Source organism: Typopeltis vanoorti, chromosome 20 (assembly GCF_054136105.1).
Source record: "Typopeltis vanoorti isolate ZY-2024b chromosome 20, IOZ_Tvanoo_1.0, whole genome shotgun sequence".
NCBI lineage: Eukaryota > Metazoa > Arthropoda > Arachnida > Uropygi > Thelyphonidae > Typopeltis > Typopeltis vanoorti.
In genome coordinates this window covers 63000235-63017564 of record NC_143568.1, presented here as the reverse complement: position 1 = coordinate 63017564, position 17330 = coordinate 63000235, and the positions used below count along the sequence as shown (strand labels likewise).

At 35.0% G+C, this 17330-nt stretch overlaps 1 protein-coding gene across 4 annotated transcripts in view; it reads left to right on the top strand.

Moving 5' to 3' along the window:
* The window catches only part of IntS1 (integrator complex subunit 1), a 664867-nt gene that overhangs the window by 547330 nt on the left and 100207 nt on the right, over positions 1–17330 (top strand). For all 4 annotated transcript variants that reach the window (XM_090410538.1, XM_090410537.1, XM_090410536.1 and 1 more), the window contains exon 41: positions 2195–2328. In XM_090410538.1, coding sequence (XP_090266664.1) covers positions 2195–2328 — 134 coding nt within the window. The remainder of the gene's footprint in view (positions 1–2194; positions 2329–17330) is intronic.

Here is a 17330-nt window from a genome sequence, read left to right as displayed (position 1 = left end):
ATGAACAGATCTGCACAGGGCTGCAAAAGGGGACTGCCCATAGTAAGCCATTTAGTTGTTCATATATTGTTTCATTCCATTTAAAATAATTAGATTTAAGGCAATGACGAAAAAGGTGAGCCGTATCTTCAGGGAAGAGATTGTATAGGATACTGATAACTTCTTCTACTGGGATGTTGTTAAATAAAGATACCACGTCCTTTTTCGTCATTGCCTTAAATCTAATTATTTTAAATGGAATGAAACAATATATGAACAACTAAATGAAGATATGAAAACAATATATGAACAACTAATAAAAACAGTCAGCTTTTTTTTCATGGAAAACTAGAAACAGACATCCTCTCAAAATTAGACCCAAAACCTTTAGTGTGGTGGAGGTATGTAGATGATGTCTTCATAATTTGGAGGGACACAAAAGCAGCTGTTTTGAACTTTTTAACCAAAATTAATTGTTTTCATCAAAAAATACAATTCACTTTGGAACTAGAAAAAGATAATTAACTACCATTTTTGGATACTCTAATCAAGAAACTAGCAGATGGACATATCAAACTAACAGTCTACCGCAAACCAACACACTGAACACTACCTTCATTTCAAATCAACTCATCATATTTCCCAGAAGCTCAGCCTAATACATATGCTCAAAAATAGAGCCACGAACATCATCTCAGAAGGATGAACTTACTCATATATCAGAGATATTAATAAAAAATGGCTATCCAAGGAATTTAATCAACAAGATTCTTCATAGCAACCTCCCACAACAACAACAATCTACTATCACTCAATACAGTTCATCCATAGTTATTCCTTATGCAGGTACAGTGTCGAAAAAGATCGCAAAACCTTTTAAACCTTTCTACATCAGAGTTGCGTTCAATCTGGTCAAGACTGTCCGTCACGTTTTAAGATCGCCTGAAGACAATGCTTTTTTCAAACACGCTGGAGCATGCAACATCCCATGTGCTTGTGGTCTAAACTATATGGGACAGACGTCAAGAAGCCTCAAAATCTGAAAAAAAAAGAACATGTAGGAGATGTTAATAACAACAGAATAGACAACTCAGGTCTAGCCCATCATTTCGCGATTACTAACCATACCATTGATTGGGATAGCAGCTCCATGCCTTACCTAGAAGAAGATTTCCATTGTAGAAATTTCAAGGAAGCCATTGTAGTCCTCCGTTTTGAAGAAAATCTTAACAGAAACCAGAGAATGATAATAGCTAACAAATGGAAAACCTTAATAAGGTCACTCAGTCTGCCAGAATTTAATTTTGATCAAAACTACAGAGTGTGCTCTCATAACAGTGACTAACACAACACACTCCAACCTTGTAACGTTACACGTTCTTTTTAAATTATACGATAGTGTTACTCCATTTTCTCTGTACTAGCCACTGTGAGTTTTTTTTCTCTTGCCGTTATAAGCCCTGAAGAAGCCAGACAGCCCCATGGACAAAACTTATTGGCATTAGATGTTTATAAATCATGGTCAATTAAAGATCAATATATATTTCATTTTATTTCCAAAAGTGTTTTTTTTTACAAAAATCAAATCTTTCTTTGAATTCTTCATTTCTATCAAATGTACCAAACAGGTTTCTTCTCTCTCTAATAATGCAAGTTCTCAATGAATAGTTCTTCAGCAAATTTCATTTAATCTTTGAAATCTGTATAATCTATCTAAGATTAAAACATAAATAAATATAGAAACAGCAGCTCAACTACAATGCTGAAGTTGCATAAGTTGTGCAGTAAATAATTACTGCAACTTATGCTATCCATTTTTGAGTGAATAGATTTTGAAGCCATTCACTATGGAACTTTATCAGAGTGGAAATTTACTCCAGATTGGGGCTCCCTATGAAATGATGCACAAAAAAAAAAAATAATCTTTCCAACTGGAAACTGCAAAATTGTTGTAGTTGAAAGTTAATTTTTTTTTTTTTTTTTTCCCATTGGCATTGCTCTCTCTTTGTTCCTGCCACTAACAAAAATGATTTTGTTCTGATGTATTATCATTTTAAAAACATTAGGACTATATAGGACTATTAGTTAGCATTTTATTAGTTCCATTCAACAATCATTCTTATATATTAGGCATAAAATTTTTAAAATGCTCATAGTAATGATTCTGAAGGCTTTTAAAGAAATATGTTGTCTACAGACTTACTTTTTTTTTTAGTTAGATGTCATTTCACATACTTTATTGACATCTCTGGCAACAACTGATGGCTCCAAACAATGTTTAGAAAGAATGGATGATCTTGATCTCTCATGTCGAAAAATGGCAAGTACCCATCCTATACTGATGATGAGGTAAGAAAACTTTAGCTAAAATATATATATATATATATATATATATATATACAGGGTGTTCGGGATAAATTTGACATATTTATAATTAATTATATTTTTCCGTAAGTTACATGTATTAACACACACTTCTCTTCATTTAAAAGTTTGGACCCTTCTTCATTCATATACAAGATGTCAGAAAGGATGGATAGCTGGAACCCACCTGAATCATGGAAGAGAATAACTTGTATCATGATGATTCGTGCCCGCCATCAAAATAAGGATATTACGACTGCTGCCCAATGCTCCCTTAATACAGTAAAAACAATCAGGCATGAACTAGAGACTTGCAATGGTGACTACGAGGATGTAGCAAGAAGAAAGATCCCTAGCAGACGATCTGATTGCGTTCGTACAGCAGAATTCCTCGCAAATCTGCAGGAACAGGTGTTGAAGAACCCTGGCATTGGAATTCGGGCTTTGTTCGTGGAGTTGCTAACTGTAGTCAAGCCCTGGATAACAAGGGTAGCCAATGGTAAGCCGTATGTATGGCAGCAGGATTCGGCCCCTTGCCACACCTCTGGGAAAAGTCAAAAATGGTTGTCTGAAATTTTCTACGACTTCACCAGTCCAAATGTTTGGCCTCCAAACTCCCCAGACCTTAACCCCATGGATTATTTTGTATGGGGCGCAGTTGAAAAAGACACCAATCACACTTCCAGTAATACAAAAGCCCAGTTAATGGATAAAATTAAAACAGTTTTTGCGGCCCTTCCCAGGGAGACTGTAGCATCAGCTTGTTCGAGGTTCCGAAGCAGAATTGAAGCTGTGATCGATGCTAATGGTGGTTATTTTGAGTAAATCTTGTTGATAGTATTGTAATTAACTCTGCCTGTAATTTTTTTTGTCAATTCATTAAATTTAATAGATACAAAGAAGATTTTCTTTTTCCTTACGAAACTGTCAAATTTATCCCGAACACCCTGTATATATTGAATCTTTTTAAAGATGATATTCATTGAAAAATACTATGCTAAGTCTAAAATATGACTGCATTCTATCAATGATTTTTTTTTTTTCATCTTGCCAGGATCGAAAGAAACACTTCATAGTTTCAGTAATTTCTTGAATAGCTTAAACACTAAAATACTTTTACAACAGAAATTGAAGAAACAGAACATTTCCTTGGCTTGATGTTCCCATGTCAGTCACTGAATAGAACAAATTAACTTTCTCAGCATACATGAAGAAATTCATCATTGGTAAATCTGCATTCTACTTCTCACCATTATCCTATCAAAAAAGAGGGTATTATGAAAGCCCTTAAAAAAACAGAACATATACTATGTCTAGTGAAAAGAACAAAAAGAAACAAGAATTAGATTATCTAAGAGAATGGTTATAATCTATACTCTATTAATAGAATTCTAAATGATATCAGATATTTCTGCAAAGTGCGAAACAACATGGACTTAAATATTACTATTATTAAGAGAGACCTCCAGGGAGTCAGGGACTCATCGAGGGAGGCCATATACTACATACACCAGCTATCATACATGTTCTTGAATTCATTCACACTGCTTGTACACACAACATACAATGATAATCCATTCCACTCATGCACCACTGAGAGAAAAATCTATCCCTCACCCCCATCTTAGCAGCATTCATTCTCAGATTCCAAGGATGCCCTGTTCTCCAATCAATCATATCCCCCCCCCTCCTCTTTTTCCTGTTTGCTAGTGTCTGCAGTATACAAATTCTCAATCTGTCTTCATAATCAGTATTTCACAATCCTGATATCATGACAAATGCACAATTAGTCAGAACACTAAAGTATCTATTGAGTGGAATGTTCATACCAGTTTTAACCTATGAATCTGAGAGCTGGGTTAGAAATAAGTTTTTATCGTAATCCCATACACAGGAGATGATGGCATCAGATTGGGAAACCTACAGTACCTCAATACCATGGATGGACAAAAAGGAACTTGTTCACATTTAGTTGAGCTTCAGATTGTATTCCCTATGTGAAAATATTCCAAAGAGATGCAGTAGAAGGGGGTATGGGAAAGGAGAAATTTATTCTGTGGGTTTAGAGTTGAACTGTGAAGAAGCATTGAGTAGTTGCTGTACATTTCAGTGGATTTATAAGAGGGCAGAGGATTATTGATACCAGTTCAGATGAACAGTGGCCATGAAAGTATTTGTAGAAGATGCAAGCAGCAGAAATTGTGCACCTGTGTGAGAGCGGATGGAGTGAATTGGTGAGGAATTTAGTTAATAGCCCAACTACTCTCTTCTATATTGAGTCAAGTATTTTTAGGAAGCTCATAAAGTCACCACCTCCGATGTGTGACTAGTATTCAATAGTTGAGTGGATTTGTATAGGGTTAATAGCTGTTCAGAGATAAAATGATGTTTAACAGAAGAGAAATCCTAATTGTTTGGATACCAAGGAAGCAATAGTTGTAATGTACTTATGCTAAGAGAGAGAGAGAGAGATCTGTCTGTTGATTTGACAGTGCTGGAGTCCATATGGGGAAAGGGGGATGCCAAGGTCAGTCATACAGGAATTATAGGAATAGTAAGGAGTTAAACAGTCAGCTTTTTTTTTTTCTGTGGGTGATGATTCGTTAGAACCATCAGAGTGTAATAGTGGTGAAAGCTGTGTTAGACAGAAGTTATGACTGATCACCCTGGAATCCATGTTGGTGATTATTAATTAGTTGAGTGCTTTTAAGATAAAAGAAGAGTTGATGGATTTGTTCCTTTCTTAGGAATAGGTTGTATGTGAGCTAATTACCATGCTGCAAGATAGATAGTAGAATATGAAACATAAAACAGCAACATGCATTGGGAGTTAACTCTGAAACAAACACTTTTAATGCAGTTGGAGAAATGCCATCTGGACCAGGAGACATTTGTGTCAAACCCTTCTGATTTCTTTCTGATGAAATGTTAAAGAGGACATTCTTCGGTGAGTGTTTGGAATGGTGAGAGGAGTATTTGCCAGGGTCAGCAATATGTGAATTATAGTAAAATTAAGAAACTTAAAGAAAGTTTTTTTCTGTGGGTGATGATGCAGTGATGGAACTGAGTTATACAGAATTTATGACTGGAGGCTTTGGCAAAATATTGAAGTCATGATTCTAAATCCCTTTTGGGTAAGTTAATAGGTTTCTTGAAACTTCCATGTGTTGGTATAAGCAGCAAAGGAAAATGGAGTTTGGGATGAGAGCCAGTTACTGTATGCTTAGTCTTCACTTGTACAGCCATAACATTTTTGAAATGGAAAATAAATGTTTACTTACCAGTGAGGATTATTTCAGTGACATGTTCAGTACATATGTTTGGATCAGAAGATTGGGAACAGCATTTTAACCAAACAAATGAGTCATAGAAAGAAGTCGTGAAGATCATCACCCTTTGCATTTTTATTGTGCCATACAACATGTGGGTGCATGCATGTTCCTCTATGGAGAAAGTGATTAGCACTAGATTATGGTCTGAATTACCTAATGACAGACAGCATTCGTAGTATACTAAGAAGGGCCATGATGAGGTCCATGGTGTTTGGAGAATCATTGTAGGATATCTGGTATTTGAATGGGCTTGTGAATGATTTGTGTAAGGTCATTGATGATAGCAAATATCTCAGCATCTCTGCCTGCATGATCCAGTTGGTGTTATTGATAGTAAAATCATCAAGGAAGATGACCTCACTGTTAGGAAAATTAGACTGAAGAAAGGAAATCTAAAAGTTCAGAATGGCATTAAGAGAAAGGTAGTCAGAAAAAGAATTTGATACAATGAGATAGGACGATTTTCAGCCAAAAGAGATTGCAATCAAAATAGTATTCTTCTTATTGCTACCTTCTTTGGAATGGTATAATCAGCAAAAACGTGCATAGACATAGATTTCACCTTTGAAACGAAATGAGTAATAGAGTGTGCAACTGGGCGAGTTGAGATGAGTAGTACTGAGGAAGTTGAAACTTGGGTTTCCTATCAGGAAAAGCAAGTGAAGTTTTACACACTGGAGATGGAAATGGACATTATTGAGGTTGGAACTGAGACTGCACGTGTTTGTCAAATAGATTTGGAAGGTTCTGTGAGGTTTACTGTTGGCCAAAAAAAAAAAACGCACATTTCCTATGTATTGTTTGAGTTTTGGTTTTCATAATGTAGTATTTCATTTTTACACCAGCATTTATTGTCTCCATAAACATCACCATTTTGATGTTTTTTCCTCCATCCAATGATGTAATTGATGACCTCGTCTGCTGGCTGAAGGTAAGATCCAATTTAGCTCATACATATGATGGAGATGAAGTGCCATCAAATGTGCTGTTTACATTAGTTATGAATTTGGTCTGCTCATCGGTGTTTTGCAGGGCACTTTAACCAAGCATGGGAAAGCGTTCTGTCACTGTGTCATTACCAGGCACATGGATCCAATGCAGCAGATATGAAACTGCTGAGAAAAATTAGAGGAGTGAACAGATAGCATCAATGACAGATTCATATTAAAAATGAATATATTAACAGCTGTATGTGCAGAGTGTTAACCTTAGGTGGTATGGTCTGTTAAACAAAAAGGGACTTTTATTGTTATGTTGAACCCATAGACGAGAGGTTGGTTAATCAACCTATAGTACATTAGTACCATGTATATGATCAAAGGTTATCCAAATGGGCATTTGATGCTAGGATGCTAAGTGAAGATCTAGAGAGACCAAGATCTATGTGGATTGATATACGAGAGATCTGGAAAGTTCTGATAAACACATAGAACAAAAATGATATTTAAGCAACTGATATAACCACAAGAAAGAATGCACGAGGATATAAGAACATAAGTTACCTTCATAACTCTGCTACTAGTATGTTCTTTCTTGTGGTTATATCAGTTGCTTAAATATCATTTTTGTTCTAGGTGTTATCAGAACTTTCCAAACCATCCTTCTCTCTCCTCACAGTTAGAAGTACATTGGAAGACCTAAATATAAGATCTGAGAGTACTGAAGCTGTGACATACAGTAGACTAATTTGGAGAAAAAAAATTACTGACAGGCAGTTAGTAGTAATGTAAACTTTTGTATAGTACTATCATAGCATCCTTCACACCTTTTCAGAACACATATCAGGAATTTGGTGATGATGATGATAATTATGTTAAAATCACCTATTTTTGTCCTAAGTTAAATTTTAATATTGTACAGTGTAATTAATGTAAAGATTATTTATATTATAGTTTATTGGTGCTTTAAGAACAGTCTTCAGCTCATTTCATTCAGTACACTACATTTTTTGTCTTGCAGATACCTACCATCTGTACCCATATCATTCCTCCCTTCATGACACACACACACATGCACACACATGTGGCTATTATCAGGGCCATCATTAGGCAAATACTATTTTGCCTCTCCTAAATTGAAATGAATATGTTAAAGTGAGTTTATGGTTGAGATAAAATTTATTTTAACATTTTGAAACATAAGTTTTACAGTAAGGAAAACAACGCACTATTTTTAATAATTAAACAAAATGCAAACATAATAATATATTAATAAAACAACAAAAAAAGCAAAAATATTTACTTTTCTGTTGTTTTTTTTAACATAAAATCATATTCAGCAACTGTCATAATCAAAATGACCTTCTTATGTTTTCTTTAATTACTACTTTTGATTATAAACATCTTTGCTTTGGGTATTCTATTGTTCTATTCGATTTTGGGTATTCTATTCGATTGTAATTGTTTGCTCACTGGATTTATTACACTTATGTATCATCACACGATAATGCTGCATCATCCCTAGTTTGTAAACCACACAATCCTTTCTTCATTATCTTTAATGTAAACTAATGCATCTATACAATTCACCCAACTGATTGTTCTGATTGGTGTTATTGCTTCTAACAGTAATTTCCATTGTGCATCCAAAATCTTTTTAGTGTAAATTTGGTAATCTTTTTTAAAATATGCTGTCCATCTGTTGATGCAACAAAAAATTATATAACTGCTGGATTATATTAAAAATATAATTCCAAATTTAGTCAAAATAATACTACTAAAAATTTTAGCTGCATCTCTTATGCAGCTAAAATTGTATGATGCTTTGCATAATACATCATACAATTTACCCAACTGTGATTGTTCTGATTGGTCTTATTGCTTCTATCTGTAATTTTCATTGTGTATCCAAAATCTTTTTAGTGTTAAATTTGGTAATATTTTAAAAATATGCCATCTATCGGTTGATGCAACAAAAAAAGTATATAACTGCTGGATTATATTAAAAAATAAAACCGCTTTCAAAATTTAAAGTTAAAGAATGTTGTATGCAAGGAACTTAAAATGCACCTGGATTTAAGTTTAATAGATGTCTTTGAACTCCATTATTTTGCCACACACATTGGTGACATTGTCATCTACATTTATACCTAGATTGTGGAATTCTGTAACTAAACTTAGTCCAGGTATATAGAATATTTCAATAAAAACCACAAAAAGTTCATATTTAATTCTGAAGTTTTAGAAATAGATCAGTCAGGTCAAAAATGACCTGATTGTAGTCACCATTTGTTCCTGGTGACTGCATTCAAGAGTACTCTCTAGTAGTATTAAATAATATTTTGCTTCTTTTAATTTATTCACTATTTAACATCTAATTTTGTTGCAACATTAATGCTATTAATTCATTTAGAATTTTTTCTTAAAGATAATGTACTATTAATTTTATTATTTAAATGAGTTTTTAAAACATTTTTAACCAACAGGCTACGGGTTTAAATCCTGTTATGGGAATGGATGTTTGTGATTTGTCTTTAGGTTGTAGATGAATTTTATTGACTAGTATTGAGACTGTCTCACTACTTATTATTAAAGGCGTAAAGTGGCTTGAAAAAATTCCATGTTTGGTCTATAGAGCAAGTCCAGACTACATAAAAATAAATAAATAAAAATACAAAAAAATATATATATATAGAATTTACAAAAATAGAAAAAAATTCTTACCTATCCATGGTTTAAATGTGCTATAGATTTACAACAACAAAAAAAAAAAAAAAAAAAAAATCTTTGATGTGTGGGAGCTTCATAAAAAAATAAATAAAACTAAACAGTTTGTGCAATTTTGGTAGTGATCCTCTAAAATGGTTTCTGAAACTTTTCTAGCCTTTGACCTCTTTGACAAAATATAAAACTCAGTTACCCACTAGTCCCTATACCTCACCCTTCACTGAAAGATCATATTTTACTTCCAGAGGTAAATTTTCATACACTCTCCCTAAGTACAAAATTGTGCAGCTGTTGGCATAATATAAACAATCTTGATATTGTTCAGTGGAAAATTACGATATAATTTCTTGGCACATTTCTCAGCATACCATAGCAACACTGTGGTTGATTTTAGTATCATTATATACTCAGTTGAGATATACTGTGTGTGGCAAAATATTATGCATATTATTATATTGAAATTAAGCCATGTTAAAGAACTTTTTTTCATTAATAGGATTTTTAATATATTGTTTATGTATTTTAAACCATATCTGAAAATTTACAAACTAAGATAAGTAAAAATGACACACACACACACATATATATATGTCATGTATAGGGATCCCATTTTTTGAAAACAAAACACCAGGACACAATAAATTTTGTAGAATTAAGGGTTAAGAGAAATAAATTTTATTTGTTAATATTATGTATTTTGAAATAAAAAAATTAAATATTTATGTGAATTTGAATCTGATTTATTAATGTAGATAACATAAATGTTTATACATACATCAAATAAATAGAATTCTAATAACAACACTTAAATCAAACATTAATAAGTATATGAAATATAGACATAGAATAAAGATATAAAATGTTAATATGTCAATAAAACGGGAACTACAGTGTAAATACAATAAATTATAAACAACACGAGCCTTATACGTATTGTGTAGATGCATAAATATGAAAAATAAATTAATTTTTAATATATACCTCCTCCCTTCCTTATTCTGCCTCTTCTTGTACGTTACAGCTGGTCGTTGCCTGTCCCATTTTACTGCCTGAAGAAATCCTGCGCAATTGCGATGAAACATCATGTTACTAAGCAAATAAATGTTATTGACTTATTTCGGTGTTCTGCCTTATAAACTTCAATTAAATATTCATGAGCTGGCAAAGTTTACATACTCCGATATATATATCTACCCTATAATATAAGATGAGAAGCCTTTTTTGTCAAGTTATTTGAAATGTTTTGAAACTCAGAGGGCTACCCTGAGTGTTGAGTCATCAGAATTCAAGGAGAACTGGCCTACCAGTCCAGAACTCGGGGGGGAACTCCCTTTTGAGTCATCAGAATTCAAGGAGAACCGGCCTACCAGTCCAGAACTCAGGGGGGAGCCCCCCCCTAGTGTGTGTGTGTGTGTGTGTGTGTGTGTGTATATATATATATATATATATATATTTACTAATAAAATTTTCTCACTACTTATCAGGAATAAGAAGCAGCCCACACATTGAGAAATGCCACTCTAAGGATAAATTCTAAAATGCTATTGTTCTAATTATTGAATATAAATGAACAAGGGGCACATTCCCATGTTTACATTCATCATCAATTAAATGTTGTTCAAAATCTGTTGTATAATTTTTTGACAAGTTTTCATTTCTTGCTGCATTAAAAAAATTAGATATGTGTGACTGAAATTTATCGTGACATTACAGTGTATTGGAAAGATTATTTTTATTTTCTAGTAGTTAAGAATGTTCTTCATGTTGAGCAGAAGTTTCCACTTCCTTACAACTTCTTCTGTGTAAAATTTCTCTTCATGCCTGTCTTCTGTAGGTATACAGTTGATATGGATGTAGATTCTGATTTATCCTCTTCTTCATGTTGAATGAGAGTTTCTTCTTCCTTACCAATTCTTTTCTGCAAGAAGGTTTCTTTTCACATCCATTTTCTACAGGTGTAAATGATTCTATAAATTCCACCAAAAATGGAAAAAAGACTAATGACATGATTGGCTAATCATGCTTTTGTAATTATGTTTAGATTTTTATATGCTACAACATAGTCATTCACATGAATTTATTTCCTATAAACATAGTTTTTTTTTAATTAATATCATAAAATGTAATAGTAATATTTTAAAATTAATAATAAAACAGATTTTGTTTTTATATAATTCCTTTTCCAAATTTGAAAGAACCTGCTAAAATTTCTATTTCTGTCGCCAGTGATGTAATACCAGAAATGTGTTCAGGTGCAGCATGACCATAGATATCCTTGCACTATTAAACTAGAAAAACCATCCACCCTTTGTTCACATTGCTGTGAAATGTCTTCTGTAATCAAGGGTTTGATTATCCTGCAAAATTTCTCTATTGCAGTGTCAACTGCTGCTAAAATTGCTTTGGAAAATAGTTTGTATTTCCCTAGAGGATTTCAGCACTTCTGAATTCTTCTAGGGAAAGTATTCAGGAAATTAGCAGCATATGAGGATTCGGCCGCTAGAGGGATTCGTAGTCGTATGTGTGTGTTGAAAGCTCCTGATAAGATAAGTGGTATTTTAAGTTATCGTTAATAAAATTACTTGAATATTAGGTAGTTTTGTTTGCCTTGCTTATCTTAGTATGTCTGTTTGTGTGTTTTTGGTGTTTCATTTTATAATTTGATAAAATACGTTAGAAGTAAGTATGGCTCCCGTACGAAGGAAAATGGCGGCCAGTAATGATGGTTCGCCATCTTTATTCAAGAACGGTAATATAAAGGAGATGATTCAGTGTACTATCTGCGAGATGTACGCTTTGCGGAGTGTGGTCGGAGTGTGGTTAGATGATAATAAAGGAGTGAATGTGTGTAGAAAATGTAGGGAGAATGGAGAATTAAAGTGTATTTCGGGTCGTGAGTGTGATATTTTTGTCAAACTTCAGAATGAAGAAAATAGTGATATGACAAGAAATGGCGAGGTTGTACTACCAGAGAACTGTGAGGGTGTGAATGATAGTATTAATTTAGAACATATTAATGGTTTTACAGAGAATAAAAAGGATGAGATAGATGCAATGAGTAAGATCGCATTGTTGAGTGGTGCGATACAAAGGGAAAAACAGCAGCTAGAGCGTATGAGCAAAAGTCAACTGAATGAACCAGCCAATAATAAAAAGTATGATAGGAAAAATAAGTGTATGAGTGTAAACATGAACAAAATGAAGGATAGAGTGCTGTATGGAGACTCGTTAGTACAAGGCGTGTTAGTAGAGGATTTGACAAAATCGTACCGACCTGGTGCGACCATAAAGGATGTAACTGAGTCTATTAGAGAGCAAAAGGAAAGGGTGAAAGTAATGATTGTTGTGGCAGGTACGAATGATTTGAAAGGAGATAAAATGGAAATGATAGCGGACCTGAATGAATTGTTTGAGGTAGCAAAGGAAAAGAGTGAGAGAGTTAGAATGATTAGTCTTTTGCCACGGTATGACAGTGAAATGTTTAAAAGGAGGGCCATTATTGCAAATGACTTTATGCGTTGGTTATGTATAACGAGTGGTGTGGAATTTGTGGACGTGTAGAGTGAGTTCGATGGGCGAAAGGATCTATATAAGATGGATGGCTTGCATTTGAATGGATATGGTGTAAGGAGACTTGAAAAAGTGTTGCTAAATGTAGTGGATGTGCAAAATCAGGGAAACTAGATTTATTAAGGGGGGGGGAGTAGATATACAGTCCTTAGGGAGGCAGTTGAATGTATGAATGAGTATAATATGCCCGAGCGAATAAGGACAACAAATCAGAATGGGATAGTTAATATAAGGCATCAAGGTAGGGATGGGGCTAATGAGGTCTTAAATTCATGTAAACTAATGCTAGGAGTATTAGGAAGAAGAAGGAAGAGTTTTTGCCCATGGTTGGCACTTCCAGACCACAGGTTATTGGTATTAGTGAATCATGGCTGACTGTAGATGATATAGCTAGTGGGATTGAATGTGATGGGTATAGTGTGTTAAAGAATGACAGGGAGAATAAAATGGGGGGGAGGAGTATTGTTGATGATAGCTGATGAGCTGCAGCCACGGAGAATAGAAGTTGAATTGCAGGATAGAGAAAAGAGCACATTTGAGGCCATTTGGTGTGAGATTGTGGCTAGCAGAACAAAATATACAATTGGGTGCTGCTATAGACCAGGTGATGGAAAAGATGGTGGTGACAGTATGCACAAGCAAATAGAAGAAATGATTTGAAGGAGGGTAATTATTATGGGAGATTTCAACTATGGTCGCATTGATTGGAGTGAGGAGAGGACACATGGGAGGAAGGAATTGGATTTTATGCGGTTATTAAGGGATAACTCTCTGCGACAGCATGTAATGGAAAATACTAGGGGTCAGAGAGTGCTTGACCTAGTAATTACATCTGAGGATTTGGCTGTAACAAATATGACCACATTGCCACCAATTGGTGAGAGTGATCATAGGGGCTTAACTTGGGATGTGGCTAAAGGTGTGGAATTTACAATTAAGACAGGGTACATGTGAAATTATCGGGCTGGAAAGTATGATAAGCTTAGGAGTTTGATTGGTTCAGTGCCATGGCATGTACAACTGCAAGGACTAGAAGTTGATAGTGCATGGGAGGTAGTTAAGAAGTGTTTGCATGAAGCAATGGCTGACTGTATACCTAGAGTCCAAATAATAAATCAAGTAGGGATTAAATGGATGAATAACACCATTAATCTTGAGCTGCAAAAAAAAGAAACAAGTATGGAGGGAATTTAAGGAGAAAGACAACCAGCAGGCACATGAACGGTATAAAGCACAGGCCAGAAGGGTAACGAGTGTGGTAAGAAAAGCAAAAAAGGATTACGAAAGAACATTGGCCATGCAGGCTAAAGAGTTTTTTCGATATGTTGCAAGTAAAAGGAAAAATGTATATGGCAGAATGATTTTAAAGAATGCCGATGGTAGGGAGGTAACTGGATCAGTTGATATAGTTGAGTTACTGAATGAGCACTTTGCAAGAATATATCATCCAGGTGGTGACATAGCAGAAACGAATGAACCAGTAGATTATATGGGAATTGTGGTGAATGAAGTGGAGGTGAGTAGTCTATTGCATAACCTCAATGTCAATACATCTGTGGGATTGGATGGTATACCAGCTCATGTTGTACGAGAAGCGGCTAAAGAATTGTCAGTACCCTTGACCATTTTGTTTAATCTGAGTCTCGGGTCTGGGTTAGTCCCGAGGGGGTGGAAAGAGGGGAAAATAGTTCCACTGCATAAAGGTGGTTCCAAGACTGCTGTTGTAAATTACCAACCGATGAGCATATCAGAAATCATTGTCAAGGTCTTAGAGAAATTAGTCAATGAAAGAATACAGGATTGGATAGTTGAAAATGGGATGTTGTATAGGGGACAACATGGTTTTGTGAAGGGTAGATCATGCCTCAGTAACTTGCTCACATTTTATAACACAGTGACGGCTGAACTGGATAAGGGTAATGGGTTTACAGTGATACTACTGGACCTTGCCAAGGCCTTTGACAGGATACCACATGGAACCTGGAGTAGATGGGGATGGATAAGAGGGTGGTTGATGGAGAGATACCAGAGAGTGGTTTATTCAGGAGTGGAGTCTAAAAGACAGCTTGTGACTAATGGTGTGCCGCAGGGCTCTGTTCTTGGACCACTGCTTTTCGATTTGTTCATCAATGATATAGGTAAGGATCTGAGAGGAAGTGTTCACGTGTTTGCTTATGATGCAAAGTTGGGTAGAGCAATTGTGAGTGCACAGGATGTCATAATTTTACAGGATGATTTGGATAGTTTGAAGGACTGGGCTAGGAAAAATGGATGTCAATTTAGTGTGGCAAAGTGTAAGGTTATGCACTTTGGGGTGAAAAGAATAGCAGCAGTATATCACATTGGTGGAACCGTACTCCAGGAGATTGATGAGGCCAGGGATACGGGAGTGTTGTTGGATAGGGAATTGAAGTTTAGGGGGGCACATTGCAAAAGTGGCTAAATCAGCTCATCAAATCACTTGGCTTCTGAAAAATACTTTAACATGCAGAGACAAACAAGTTGTTGTTCCTCTGTATCGAGCCTTGATAAGACCCCATCTGGACTACTGTGCCCAGTTATGGGCACCAGGGTTTCTTCGTGATGGGGAGGAAGTGGAGCGGATTCAGAGACGAGTGACCAAGATGATAGCAGGTCTGTGGAATGAACCTTATGAGAATAGGTTGAAGATTTGTGGGTTACAGAAATTGGTCGATAGGCGGAAGAGGGGTGATATGATTGAGACATTCAAATTACTGAAGGGTTTCTATAAGATTAATCCAGAAGATATTTTTGAAAATAGGACTGGTGGTGGGAGGACTAGGGGCCATGCATGGAAGCTGGGCAAGAATGTGGTTGACAAGGGTGTTAGAGCTAGGTTTTTTACTTGGAGAGTGGTGAATGAGTGGAATAAGCTGCCAGAGTCTGTTGTGGGTGCTACGAGCTTGAATGAGTTCAACGCAAGGTATGATAGATACTGTGTGAATGTCAAATAGTTGTTCTTGACATGATGTTAGGGCCTCCCTCGATCAGTCTGTTGACTCCTTGGAGTTGCCCGGAATAATAATAATAATAATGATTTATATTGTCATTTGAAGGTGATTCCAACTTCTCAACACTATAGGTAGCAGTGGCCATGTTGTGGTTACTGCCAATATCAGCTGCTAGGAAATATCTAGTTTTAAGAAAGTTAACTGTTACTTAATTAATTATTCAATTAAATTTTGTAGGCACATCGATTAAATTAAACTCAATTAAATGTTATATTTTGATATCATTTAGTAGTCAAAAGTCATCTTTTGGCTACTAAATATTTCGCTGGAGTGTGGTTTTGTGGTTTTATGATTCATAAAAGTATCAAAAGATATGTGATGGATTTTAAACTTATAAATAGTGGAATAGCTTCAGACTTAAAGGAAAACCGACCAATGTATCAATAATACAGATCTATTCACTTACATCATTATACAATGAAGAGTATATTAATAACTTCTATGGACAAATTAACTCACTGATAACATAAATCCCAAATAAAGACCATCTCATTGTCCATGGAGACTGAATGCAATTCAGTCTCCATGGCCATGATATCAATGATATCATGGATTTCAATGTCAAAAAACCACACTCTAGTGAAACATACTAGATGTGACTTTTGGCTACTATATGATATTAAAACATAACACATCAGTGCTACATGCAGGATATTATACTGATTAGCATCAAATGTTCTAGAGAAAAACATTAAGGCTTGGAAATTACTGGTGATTGTTGACTTACCCTGACGCAAATTCCCAAGGACATCTGGAATGGTTTCTCAGTGAATTTCTTTTACTATAGCTTTGCAGTGTCATAGCGGTGTGCTGGCTTGGTTGGCTGAGTGGTTAGTGTATCCACTCTCCAGCCAAGAAAGAGGCTGTTGATTCAAATCCCACCAAGGGCATGGTTGTTTGTGGTTGTCCTACTAACCAATTACTATATGTACTGCTGTGACCTGTGTCTTGGGAGCAGTATGACCTGTGATGTCTTTGCGCTTGAAAAAATCAACTCAAATCAAAATATCATAGCACTTCTTTCTATAGTGAGAATTGACTGTGTAAAGAAGTCTTAATAAAAAAAACTATTTTTTGCATTTATGTTGTCCTGATGTCTTGAGTCTCTATATTCTGATTTAATTTTCACTTTTAGCAAAGATTTTCCTGTATCCATTTAAAGCAAGTAATCTCTTTCAAAACAAGTTACAAATCTACAAAAATAGCAGTTTTTTTGTAGATTTGGAACTTGTTTTGAAAAAGAGAACCAAACTGCAAAAAAGAGAAACAAACAAAAAAACATATTTCTCAACCAAATGTTTCAGTACATGTCTTTAATCATAATCTTGAAACCTAGTATTTGAGAATTATTAGGAGAAAGATGCCAGCCTGGTTGGCCAAGAGAATGT